Below are 13,338 nucleotides of genomic sequence, written 5' to 3'. Positions count from 1 at the left end.
GGCAATTTGAAACCAGGTGAGCGCAAGTTACAGATGATGTAGGTTCTTTTCATAACAGTGCCTTGTCTGTTATTTGGGAAATTGCTATATTACTTAAATTCATAAGGAGGTCCTAGTTTTTGGCTATTTTCTAAGTCATTTCTGTTCATAGAAAAACACTCCTATACTGATGGGATATCTTTAGAGAAGGAAATGGAGTTTTATTCTTCTTTCTTTTCCCTGAAGATACTTTTCTGGTGGCTTTTTCTCACTAGTCTGCCTTCTGGTGGCAGGAAGAATTAACCAAGAGCAGCCATGAATTCTTCATTTTTCACATTCTTTGAATCAAGATGAGTGCTTCTAGAAGGCATAGGATTCACTTGGGGTGCTTATGTCAGGTGCTCCAAAACATTTGGGGCCTTAGATAGCTGTTGAGCATTAAATTCACCTACTTCAAATGAAATCTATAAAGCACGTGTATGAAAGCACTTCTGAAGGGATTTTATCATCAACCCCGTGGAAGAAACACAGTAAGAACCATTTCAAAATGTGTTAGTTTTCAAAGTAGCAGTGGCATTAAAGAGATGGAGAAGATACGTGATAATAAGCGCAGTAACCTGGGAAGTATCATTAAGCACTACCAACTGGACTTTTCTTGTTTTAGTGACTTTTCCAATGGTGGAGACGGGATGTTGGCTACGAGTTCCAATGGATCTCAGTACAGTGGCTCCAGAGTTGAAACACCAGTTTCTTACGTGGGGGATGACGATGATGACGACGACGATTTTAATGAGAACGATGATGACGACTGATGCCCTTTGCTTGTAGACTTGTTAAAATTCAGCAAGCTTCAGGAATAAATTGTTCTAGGGAGAGAAGTCTCAAATAACTTTGCCCCATCCCTCAAGGAAAACGTTGGTAAGCAGTTCTGAGTTTAGAAATGCACCTCTGATAAGCAAGCGAGGATTGTTTTATGTAGGATATTTTTAAATGTGGTGTGGATGTGTGTTTTTGATACCAGTGTGTTAATGCAGAGCCTTTATTTACTCTTGGTTTAGGGGTTTTTGGTTTGTCGTTTTATTTGGTTTTGTTTTTGTTTGGTTGGTTTGTTTTTTTACTTGAAGGAAAATGGATTTTGCCCCCAAAATGTTCTTGCTAAGTTTGCTAAAGAAAATGTAGACACATCATCGAGAAATAAAATGCTGTCCTTCTGCGGAAAATGAATACACTGAATGGCAATTTATTTGGAGTGTATTTTGGTTATACCACTTTTGGAGGGATAGAGAGCTAATGTAGTAGTGTGTTTTTTTTGTTAACCATGCAGTGTCCAAAGAACCAAACAGGAAAGATACGTCCTACTTTTTATACATGTTAAATTCCAGAAATGTTGTTGTGAACGGATTTTCCCTTAAATTATATCTAACATAATGATTCCATCAAGTTTATATGCTTGTCGCTGTTATGTCGGGACATAAGAATTACAAACTTTTTGGCAAATGTTTACTGCCAGCTGGTGCAGCTATATAAAATGTCTTGAAGGTTTGGAATGATTTATTGCTTATGGTAAAAATTGCCTGATTTCTTACAGGCAGACTTTGGAAACTTTTTATTATATAGTTGTTTACATACTTATAAGTCTATCATATAAAGACATGTACTGAAACAAATGTTTGTATTTGTTTCATAAGCATCTTCCTGTAATCTATTATAAAGTTGAAATTAAATATAGAGAATGTTTTAAGTTTTTTAACTCAAAATTTGTCAATCATTTTTAATAGTTGGTTTTTATAAGAGGAATTTCAGGGCAGGTGGTAGTCTTTTTAAATTTATTCACAAACAATTAACTGCACAAATACTGTCAGCTGCCTATTCTAAGACAGTAGTCTTTTTATTGAAACACAAATAAACTTTTCTGTAATATTTTATGGAATATAAAGAGACTATAATTGTTTGACTTGTTTAACCTTGGCACTGTTAGTTTTTATTAATAAAACGCGCATGGGCATTTTTAACAAGCTCTGTGGTTTTTCTAATCGTAGGCTTATTCTAGAACATGTCACTCCTCCTCACCACAAGACGTAGAGCTGACTCTCTCAGAATACCAAGAGTATACCTGCACTACTGAGGGTTCAGATTTTTTGTTCTAATTTAATGATTTCTCCTCGTAAGTCTGGATATCATACGATGCAAAGAGCAATATCGGGCACCGTGTTCTGTATTCTTTCATATCTCCTCATTTCAGACCTGTTGCTCTTCAGAATGAATGTCAGGCCAGTCTTTGGACTCTAAACCAGCTCTTCTATTTAAAATCCCACATTTACGTCCTAACTTTTCATTCCATATTCCCCAGTCCTCGCTTCCTGTCACACATTCCCTCATCCTCAGAACAGGTCTTCCTAATGCCTTCTGTGCGCTTCTGCCTTAAACCTTTTAGATATATCCCGTTCTCAGCTCTTACTGAAAGCACAGGTTGTTGAAATGGCTCAGTCACCCTGCAGGACACTGCCTGACATCAGGGTTTGTTGCTTACACAAAGGGAGGCGCTGCAAAGGCAAGTTACTAGGATAAGTTCTCTGTGGAAAGGGTTCTTTCGCATCCTTGAACCTTCACAGCTGACCATGCATTAAGCAGGAATTGAACTAGGGGTCATCTGAGGTGCCCGCCAGCCTGAGTTATCATATGATCCCTTAAGGGAGAAGAAAAGGAAGTTACAAAGTACCATGTATCAGTCTCCTGAGTAGTCTCAGAAATGGATCATCCGGCTTGCCGAGGACTCAGCAGAAAAAGAATGGAAGCTCAGCTGATGTTCAAAAGCTCCCAGGAGCTGCTAGGCTCCTATGAAGAAAAAAAAGTGGTTAGCTGAGCAGGGAGGAGGCTGCCTTCCTTAGGATGGGGTTTCTAAGCAGAAATGCAGGTGATGCTGCGAGCACGGTGAAGGACAATGGATGTACACAGGCATTTTCTGCTTGCAGCAGATGTTTCCACAGTAGCCCTCGTCTGACGTTATGGTGCTGCTCATCTGGCCACATCAGCCTCTCAGCAAAAACTCAGAGAGGCGCTTTCTCCAGAGAGACATTCAAGGTCTGCCAACACCAACAAGCAAAACATGAATGAGAGAAAATGGAGATTGTCGGTTAACGTCTTTGTGGTCATAAAGGCAGAATGCTCTGATGCGGTAGAGAATGAAGAAGAAAGATTGGTGTTAGTTAAAAATCAGCAGTGCTTTGCTGTGCTCTGCTAACACCCGTTGGTTCTGTGTTGGGATGTTTCAAGCAGGCTGAAATCCAAACCTAGGCTCGAGGATTTGATTTTCTCTGTACGTTCACTGTGGGTGCATCGTGGTACAGCAGATATTGCAATCATAGCAGTCCTGACAGAACAGAAGATAAAGTTTTTTGCTTTGTAACTTGTTGAACGATATCAAAATTGGAGTCTTTGGCAAGTCTTGTGTTGTTTTGTCACAGGAACATGAGAAAGCTCACTAAAAACAAAGCAGAACATGTAAGCAAATACTTAAAGCTTAAAGACCTGCAACCCCGGTAACTTATTCTAGGTGGACTGAATCTTTACATTTCTGATGATGATTTTTAATGAACCCTGAGACTGTGAGTAAATGCCTGAGGAATGAAAGAATTCCAGAATTCCATCTTTCGAAAGTGATGTGAATACGACCTCTGTGAACGTGGTCTGGAGGGCCTGAGATCGGCAGTGAACATCATGTTAGGACAAGTGTTAAAGGATTTAGTTGAAACTTAATTCAAAGGCTGGAAGATTAACTATAAAACTGACCAAGTGCAGAGTAGGTCTTAACAAATGAACGTGTTGTGATAGTGCAGCTGATTTTAGCTGATTAAGGAAGCAATGGATATATTTCAGTATCATTAAGCACTTCCAGTTTTGTTGCGTTCTGGTTTTAAATTGGTGCTTTACCATATTGATACGCTGTGTGTTAAGGGGTTAAAAAGTGCCCGCTGCCAAATCAGAAGGAGGTTTGTGTGGCGTTATCACTGGCTGAGTGGTTGCATCAAATCACGCTGAACTACTGCTTAAGGTTGTCTTTGGTAACCGGAAAGAGGTATATTTTAAAAAGTAAATGATATGATTAGAAAAGAATAAAATGACCAATAGATGCAGATTGCTTGACAAGCAAAGTCGTGGCCAGAATGCTTTGTGCAAACCACATCTTTTGAGCAAAGAATTCAAGGTAACAGTACAGAAGATAAGATTATGCGTTGAAAAGGTGGGATCCACAGAATGATCTGGTGCTGCAGTAGATGGATGCTGCATATAAGTCTCCTACACAGTGTTTTAAGAAATTAGCTAGTCTGATATTTGGATGTGTGGGTAGAACTGATCATTAATTGTAAGGTGATTTTAAACCTGGATACAAACAGTAGGAATGGCATTGAGCAACTGTGTCCTTGTTGGCCTCACCGTTAAATGGATTGTTGGAATGATTGGAGAAGGCTATGAGAAGACCCTTCCCTTGTTACTTGAAATCAAAGGTCAGCATCTTCTAGTAACGAGATTTAAGGAACTCTTGATTTGTGGGAAAGAAACACGAGACATGTCTGGATTTCTGTCAGATCAGGTCACACAAAATGATGTCATTGTAAGGGGTTCATCAATACAAGAGAAAAGAGACACGAGTTAGAGACTGGAATTCAGTATCAGACTGCTTGAAACGAGCTATCTAATTGGTGAAGGTGGTAACAACCCTCTGGCGCACGGCACAATTGGAATGATAAAATGCTCATTTTGGTAACGGTAGGACTGACACATGAGCACACAGATGAAGCACATTACTCCTAAGAGTCCTCAGAATTCAGCTTCTTTCTCATTTTAGAGCAGGTTAGAGGTGGAGCCCCATTTCTGCACATGGTGTCTTCATCACCAAAAACACGATTCAGAAATCATCAGCTCTTACCACTCTGGCATCAAATAAAAGAAATTGGAAGAGGTGAAAAGTGAACTTTGTCCCCAGTGGAAGAGAGTCATTCAAATGTTTAAATTGGAGTGGGGAGGAAGGGGTACAAAACCAACACTTATTCTTTCATAGTTATTTTTTTGTCTTCTATTAAACATCATAATCTTGTTTGTGATTGAACGTTTTGTGTCCGAACGTGATGAAGCTTATGAAGGGGCTGTGTGTGCAAAGCATGTGATGTTTTTTGCAGGCATGCAAATTGTTGTTCTCCATCCAGTTACTGCGAGTAGCACACAGACACCTTTATTTGCTGCGTGTTGGTCAGTATCAGTCTTTTATTACTGGAAAGAGGTAATAAGCAGTTAGATAAAGTGATGAGGTGGAATTCCCGAGGGCAATTGCATTGACAGTGTTGTTGTGTGAGACCATTAAGCAAAGACTTTATACACAATACTTAGCAGCTGTGAAAGCTGGAGGGCAGATGTTTTGAATTTGCTGATAGTCATAGCAAAGAACCTCCTTTAAGCATTGAAGAGCTTGTATTGATATTTTTCTTCCCTGTTAATATTTATGTGTGACTTTTAGTATTAGACTTAACGTTTCAACTACCAGATGGGCAGTTATACGATTGTTTGCAAATGGATGCAGTAGGAAAATGCAGCTCATCTTCAGAGGAGGTTCAGGTTGGATATTAGGAACAATTTCTTCTCAGAAGTCGTGGTGCTGCAGTGGCACAGGCTGCCCAGGGAGGCGGTGCAGCCACCATCTCTGGAGGTGTTGAAGAACTGTGTGGATGTGGCACTGAGGGACGTGGGCAGTGGGCATGGTGGGGGTGGGCTGGAGGCTGGACTGGGTGGTCTTTTCCAATCTTAATGGTTCAAAGTTACTTCTGTTAGTCTGCTCTGAGTTGAACTTCCGTGTTTAAGAGAAAAGTCTGGAAACTGAAAGTTACTGCATATAAAAAAAAATGATAAAATGGATATAGATAAAATAACGCAGTTGGTTGACGCTACTTTCATGCTGTCTTATTATCTGCCTTTTCCCCTGACTAGTGTCTCTGTTGCACAGCTGATGGGAAAAAGGATGGCCCATCCCAGTGCTCTGCAGACATGGGCGGCTGCTTTTCCTTTCCAGTGTCTCAGTGGTCTGCATCCAATAAAACTCGGGAGTCTGTTTTTCTTATGTGTTATTTAGCAATGAAATGCACTGCTTCAGTGTCTTGGTCAAAGAAAGGTTCGTGAAGTCTGACAGGTTTTTTTCAGTTGTACTGGTTGGTGAACCAATGACCTCTAGTGTGACAGAACGTACCTGTATTGTGTGTGTGTGTGTGTGTGTGCAGATATGTATGTGTGTATATATATGTATAAGGAAGTAGAGACTTGCAATAGAAGTGCTTAAAAGACTGGTAAGTGAGGTTCATCTAAGGTGAACATACTGTACATACACAGCATGTTTGTGGGAGGGCCGGACCTCTCCAAGTTCCGATTCATTTCAAGTTTTAGTTTAATGTCTTCGTTTTTCCAGATTATTCCAAGTAACCCACAACTCATTGCTTTATATGGCGGTTCTCAACACAAAAACCCCCTCAAGCAACCAGCCAACCAAAGAAGTGTTTTTATTGTTAGAAAGAAATGGCAGGTGCTAGGCATTAGAAAAGCTACAGAACCCCTTGGAAGTTCTTCTCTTGCAGTTATTGATTTGTCAACTGAAGTCAGACTCAGCTGGCTGGTACACAAAGCAGTGCATTGGCACACAGATAACTTTGCTGTCCCTTGAAAATTTAAACATCCTGTACAAGGCAGATTGAGAAGGTTATTATCTCAGAGCTACTTATTTTTCGAGCTATCCTATTTGCTTCTACAGCATCCAGTACTCAGTATTATACATCAGTTACTTATTAGAGTTTGAAAAATGATGGAAAGCGATGTTTTGATCCCATGCTTCCTTTTCTTGGAAAGCACACCTGCTTGGGTTAGAAGACACGTGTTTTGTACAAGGGTTTGCACAGAGGTTTAAGCACAGTGTAGCCACGGAACACGAGGCTGTGTACATTGGGGATAATTCCCACCTCCTCAGGCTGAGTGATGTGCTGGGTTTTAGTTATATGTGTTACCTCTCAGTAGAAAATCATCATCATAGTATCATAGTATCGTGCGAGTTGGAAGGGACCTTGAGATCATCAAGTCCAACTCCCGGGATTCGAGCCCTCTGTGTAGCAGAGCAGCACTTCTACCACTTGCGCCACAGGGGGGATTCGAACCCGAGCCTCCAGTGTTGCAAGCGGCAGTTCTACCACTGCGCCACCAGGGCACACTAAAATGTCTGCTCTCGCTGTAATTTGAGTACATTCATATGGCAATCATAGAAAATAAATATCAGTCAATGTGACAGCAGGTAAGTCGTTCTTCACACATGCTTTGTAGAAGCGTCTCTCGCTGCTCAGTCCTCTATTTTCAATTTAAATTCCACTTTTCCTTCATATGGGTCATGAACGTTATCGAAGGTAATCCCGGCTCCAATGATTTTGCACACTATATTGACTTCTACATTCTTGGTAATGTTGAGGAATTTCACCGCTACCAAAGGATTGCTGTAAGTGGGCTAAGAGGGAAAAAAATAAGAGTTCTTTATCTCACCAGTGCCGGTTTCTGAATCTTAAAATAGGCCTTCTTTCCAGTTCACATAAAATCACAGGAAAGCTGCAGTCATTTCATTTTACACAGAGATCGTCACCATACAATCAGAACAGTTTGGGTTGGAAGGGAGCTCACAGCCCACCCAGCCCAACCCCAGCCGTGGGCAGGGCTGCCCCTCACCAGCTCAGCTGCCCAGGGCCCGATCCAACCTGGCCTTGAGCCCCTCCAGGGATGCGGCAACGCAGCTTCTCTGGGCAGCTGTGCCAGCACCTCACTGCTCTCGGAGTAAAGAATTCCTGCCTAACATCTAACCTAAATTTCTCCTGTTTTATCTTAAAGCCATTCTGCCTTGTCCCATCGCTATCTGAAGAAGATGAAGAAAATTAAAGATGAAATATGTGGGCACCCACCTGTGCCTTCTTTCCATAGTAGGGGAAGTAGTGCAGGTTGAAGGTGCCATTTACCGGGTAGTATTCTACCTCCAGCGGGCGGGATTCATCACCCTGTTGGTAACACAAGAGAGGTTTGTTGGCTGCCCCCTGCAAATATTTCCTTGCTGTTGCTCAAGTACAGCGATCTGTTCAGAGCCAGTCTTCAAATAAAAGTGGAAATCTGCTGCTATCATTGCTAAGAAAAACAGATCTGCTGAAAGTTGCAGAAGGCTTTGAAGAGTTACTCTGGTTCATAAACCTCAGCACTGGGAGAGCAAAACAGATTGCAAGTGCTTTTTGGTTTGGTTGGTTTTTGGTTCTTAGGCCACTTGGCTGTCAGAGCTGTGGTGCTCAAAGCCCTTCAGTTCAGCCCTCACACACTTACTACATAGGTGCAGTCCACTCTTGGTGCGGTGCCATTGCCAGGATAAAATTTGATTATCTGAAATAGAAAGCATGCATTTAGTCATCTTGGTGATGGTCTGGAGACAAAAGGGAGCAAAAGACGAACTGAGCTTCAGATGCTGCTGAATGTGTTCCTGCATAAGGCCCCATCAGTCAGACCTCCTCAGTTCGGTAGTGGGGATATTGCCTGGGAGGCGTTCAGAAAACAGCACTGTGAGTGTCCTACTAGGAAGCTTCTGCTTTGGCTGAAGCTCTAGGGCCCATTTGGTCCCACACAGTAATAGGGTAACTTCCTTCAGTAGCAAAGACAGAAGGAACTGAAGTCCCCAGGGCCTTGTTAACTGCCTTTCTTCCCACCCTGCATGCAGCCTTGCTGAGGAAAACAAAAGAACTTCCTCAGGAAACACCTCCAGTTTTGCCTGCAAACATCAGGTGTATGGTTCTGCTCTCACAGTTGGATCTCATCTTTGGGTCTTTCAGGAACTGATGGAGAACTCCAACTCTTCATTTTGTACTAAAATGGTGCTACAACGCTCAGCATTTTACCTGAAATGTTCACTCAGAGGTTTACTTTGCAGGTTGGAGAAATGGAATGTGCAAGAAGCACATCTCTGAAGTCACTTTACTTAGAGCCCTATCTTAATGCTTTAACAGGAGGATCTCAGTTGCACAGAAGAGAAGCTTTTACATACTGTTTTTTCATTCAATAGCACTACAGAGATGCTAACAAAACTGCCCCAAAGCTTCAGAAATTCTGTTTATGTTACTCTGCTAGGGGTTGTGATGAAGCCCCACTGTTTCTCTGGTCACTCTTGGGGAGAGTGGAGTGAATTGTCTGCCCACTGCAAGACAGAGTTGAGCTCCCCAGCTGAGAATCAAGAGACCCAGTGTTTCCCAACTAATTCCTTACTGCTCTGCAGCCTGACGTTGCACTTACCCTGTTCATCTTTACAATAAAGCAAGGTTTTCCTTCTGGAAATCCAAAAGTAGGATCTGTGATGCCAGAGCAGTTTTGAAGCATATCTGATGTAAACTTGCAGGAGAATTTTGTGTTATTTGGGCCATCGAAGGTGTTCTGGATGAAGTACGTGTTGCTTGTGCAGTTGATGTTCAGGTGCTGAGCAGCTGGGCTATATGCTGGGTTTGTGAAAGAAGAAAGAAAATTCCTCTGTGAAGCCTGTCATAGAGAAGTTTACAATAAGGGCTGTGATGCACTGGTACAGTTGGCATGGAGAGGCGGTGGATTCCCCATCCCTGGAGACACTCAAGGTCAGGCTGGATGAGGCTCTGAGCACCCTTGATCCAGCTGTAGGTGTCCCTGTTCGCTGCAGAGGAGTTGGATGGACGGCCTTTAAGGGTCCCTTCCAACTCAAATGATTCTCTGATTCTATCGCAGTATCAGGTTGTATATTCTGTGATGGGTGGCTGTACTTCAAACAAAATTGGGATTAGATGGAACAAGGAAAGCTTATTTCTTATTTGTTTTAAGAATACTTGGGGGGGGGGGGGGGGAATCGAGTTAAGGCTGGCAATTTGTGTTGCAAGCTCCAGAAAAAGGCAATGTCAAATACAATTTGTTCTCAGTGCATGTATGGGAAACAGAAATGTGAGAATAAGGCTTACAAGGAATATAAATGTATTGAAGTATGAACGCAAATGGAGCACCCAACCTGTTCTGGCTATGCTTTTTGATGACACTATGCGCTGGCTCCACAGGACTTGCTATGGCACTTTGATATTTGTAGTCAGAAATAGGATTAGATATAGTTGTTCTGTTGACCTTTCTCCTCCCATTTCTTTACTGATTGCCTATTTTGTTAAAGCTAAAAACAACAACAAAAAAGAGCCATGGAGCTGGGCTCTGCTGTTAATATACACGTTTATATTTGATGTATAGATTCACAGAGTGATTTGCTCCTGCTTTTCAGAAGATCTGTTTCCAACTCAAAATCGCTGATTTCAGAAGGACAACCAGAAAATGGAAAACCTGCAGGTTCTCAGCTGTAGTAAGGGAGGAGTGACAGCACGTTTCTCCACTATTCTGCAGATGACCTTATTGTCTTTTTTACCTGCCAGAAACGTGTGGAGCATTGTCACCAGCCCCTCCCAGGTCTTGTTGTCAGATGCGTTGTAGTAGATCTGTAGCCCTCTGTGCCCATACACGTCCGGTCGTAATGTTACACCTTCAAGAGGGAGGAGTGGGGAAAGGCAAAGCAGAAGAGGTGCTGTTATCAGAGCAGATCACAAAATAATCCCAGTGACTGCAGTGGATTTCCCCAGGACTTGTACTCATTTACAGTAAGGAAATGAGCTGTCCTGCCAGGAGAGAAACAGCTCTTGAAAACACCGTGCTTAGTATTACCCAGAAATGATATTGTCAGCAAACCTCAAACTAAGAGAATCCTGAGAAAGAAAGCTTCATTAAAATATTTAACATTTGTTAAGTGCTTTCAGGCTGAGGCTGAAAGGGATGGTTAAGGTAGTAGCTGTACCTGGGGACTTGAGCTGGTCTTGGTAATCTGGCTCGTAGGGATTCACCGTCCTCATTAGGGAGTATATGGAGAGGGCGAAGATCCCAGTCATCACCACGTAGAAGGCCAGGTAGTACAGGCTGATCCACACTGGGGGAAAAGGAGGGGAGAGGTCTTTGGGCTCATACTGAGCGAGCGCTGCAACCAATGGCATCACGTCAGCAAGAAGGGAATGAGCCTGGGCGTAGCTGGCACTTGGGTTGTTTAAAGCTTGAAGGATTGTGTGGCTTCATGGAGCAGCTTCCCACATTAAGGCCATTCAGCAGCTCGTTGCACACAGACTGGGCAAAAGAGCCAATAGATTTCATCGATAAAAGCAAGCTGCTGCTTGTATTGCTTGCACCGTGGAGCTCAGTGTTCTGGGTGTGCTTGTATTAAACCCATATCTCACCTCCAGCAAAATGCACGTCTTGCTATTTCAGTATGGGGTGAGATTGAGAGTAATGCTATTTTTTGTGCATAAGCGCATAATGTATACACAGTTGGGAAAGATTCACACTTAGGTCTGCTTTTTGTTTACAGGAATGGCTAATAAGCTACAGTTACACATTTCCCATCAGAAGAAAACCTTCTGGAAGCTTGCAGCTACACTTATGACCTGCAGGAAATGCAGGGACACTCTAAAATGTTCCAAGCTGCAGTTCCCAGAACACAGATCATCAGCTCATCAAACACATTGTTATGGCAGACATGGGCTTGGCTACAAACAGGGAGCCTCAGCTGAAACAGGCATTAGTTCAACGGTAAATTAGATTTACTCAACATGCTGTAATTTAAAAAGGAAATTCAGAAAAAGCAAAACGTGGTTCCAGAGAATTGGACAGAAATTGTCTTCCCACGCTTCCCCAGCTAGCTCTAAAGTAGCGAACATCAGTGCAGGTCTGCATCACAGTGCTGCCATTGCTTGGCCCCATCAGCCTGGCATCCGCAGGGCTGAACAACGCCAGCGCAGCAGCAAGGCCAAATTCCCCTACAGCAGAAGCCCTTATAGCCTGCAAAGTCAGTGTCATGTTATAGCCATAACCCTTAGCTATTAATAAGATGTGAACATGTCTAGTGGGAGGTGTCCCTGCCTATAGCAGCGGAGTTGGATCTAGATGATCTTAAAAATCCCTTCCGACCCAACCCATTCTATGATTCTATATATCCAATGTTGTCCTTATCAAATATTTGGTCCAGAAAGGCTTTGAAGTATTTGCAGGAGCTTCTTGGATCAATGTTTTGACCTAATTGACTCTATTCAGAGAGGAGGGCTATTGGAAGAGGATTGGGAGCACATCTGAGAATCGAGGTTATAAAAAATTCCATCCTCCCATTACCTCCCATTTATCAGAACAACCCCCCATCCCTTCATGATTCCTAAGGGCGGCAGAAAGGAGACCCTTGTGCACAGAAACGTACCCCAGTTAATCAAGGTCCTTCCCATAAACAGCTTCGTTTCCGGATTCCAGACAAAACGGCGGAAATTTTCCATCCGTTCACTGCAGGTCTTCTTTTCATTTAAAGTTGCCATTTTGCCACAGAATTTCCCCAAAAAGAGGCTTCCTCGGAAACGAAGAAATTCAACAGGGGCTCAAAGAGTTGCCCAAGCAAACTGCTTTGGTTTTTATACCTTTCCCTCCGCTGAAGGTCGAGGAGATCGCTGCCTATACCAACAAAAGCCCCTACACTGATTACTGACCGCAGCAGATGTGGTGCTTTATAGGTAGTGCTGATAACACTCAGTGCTGAGGCTGGCAAAGGAAAGTCAGCTCCTATCAAATGCCCTTCCCAGGTAAACGGCCCCAAAGAGATTGGCAGGATTACGCACTTCGCAGAGTGCCTTACGGCTTGTGATATGCTCTGTATGATAGTAGTTATCGATACAGATAAAGAGAAGGAGAGCCTTTTCTCACCGGTTTTACTTTATGTTCTTCCCTTCCTCCCTTCCTTCTTTCCTTCCTCTTTCTTTCCAGTTAATGTGCAAATACTGATTGCAATACTCCCACTACAACCTATAGAACTCTGTGCAGAGATATGGGATTTCATCCCCCTTTTTAAACACTGGCGTGCCCTGCCATTCATCTGCTTCACAGTATGTGTTACGGTGGCAAAATCCTTAAAATGGGAACATCTGACAAGATTAACTGGCAGGCTTTTGGTTATCTGGACACTGAGACCGCTGTAGTTGAGCCCTGTGACATGGCAGGGGTTTCTACCAGCTAAATAATGCTGAATTGCTGAGAAGCACTACAGCTTTATATTGATTTTCTGCCTCAGGTCAGGCAGCACGATGTTATATCGCAATAGCCACTGATTGAGGGTGGTTTTACCTGTTTCCAGATGATAAAATGGGAACCAGGCTCAATGAAACAAAACTAAGGTTTACAGACATTCTTCCAGTTTGTATGGCCCATGGAAAGAGGAGGATGAACAAGAAGATGGCGAAA

At 42.7% G+C, this 13,338-nt stretch overlaps 2 protein-coding genes across 4 annotated transcripts in view; one reads left to right on the top strand and one right to left on the bottom strand.

The window, feature by feature from the left end:
• The window catches only part of TFDP1 (transcription factor Dp-1), a 35,139-nt gene extending 33,150 nt beyond the window's left edge, over window positions 1-1,989 (top strand). For all 3 annotated transcript variants that reach the window (XM_072336402.1, XM_072336386.1, XM_072336393.1), the window contains exon 12: window positions 644-1,989. In XM_072336402.1, coding sequence (XP_072192503.1) covers window positions 644-791 — 148 coding nt within the window. In that variant the 3' untranslated portion in view covers window positions 792-1,989. The remainder of the gene's footprint in view (window positions 1-643) is intronic.
• A 5,356-nt stretch (window positions 1,990-7,345) lies between these two features.
• ATP4B (ATPase H+/K+ transporting subunit beta) lies at window positions 7,346-12,422 on the bottom strand. Its single transcript, XM_072326537.1, has 7 exons — window positions 12,311-12,422; window positions 10,871-10,999; window positions 10,448-10,561; window positions 9,316-9,515; window positions 8,362-8,415; window positions 7,953-8,045; window positions 7,346-7,507 (listed from the first exon to the last, which is right to left on the bottom strand). Exons 1-7 carry the CDS (start codon window positions 12,420-12,422, stop codon window positions 7,346-7,348), a joined length of 864 nt encoding a protein of 287 aa, XP_072182638.1.
• Window positions 12,423-13,338: the final 916 nt, after the last annotated feature.

Source organism: Excalfactoria chinensis, chromosome 1, assembly GCF_039878825.1.
Source record: "Excalfactoria chinensis isolate bCotChi1 chromosome 1, bCotChi1.hap2, whole genome shotgun sequence".
Lineage (NCBI taxonomy): Eukaryota > Metazoa > Chordata > Aves > Galliformes > Phasianidae > Excalfactoria > Excalfactoria chinensis.
This window is presented reverse-complemented; position numbering and strand designations above follow the sequence as displayed.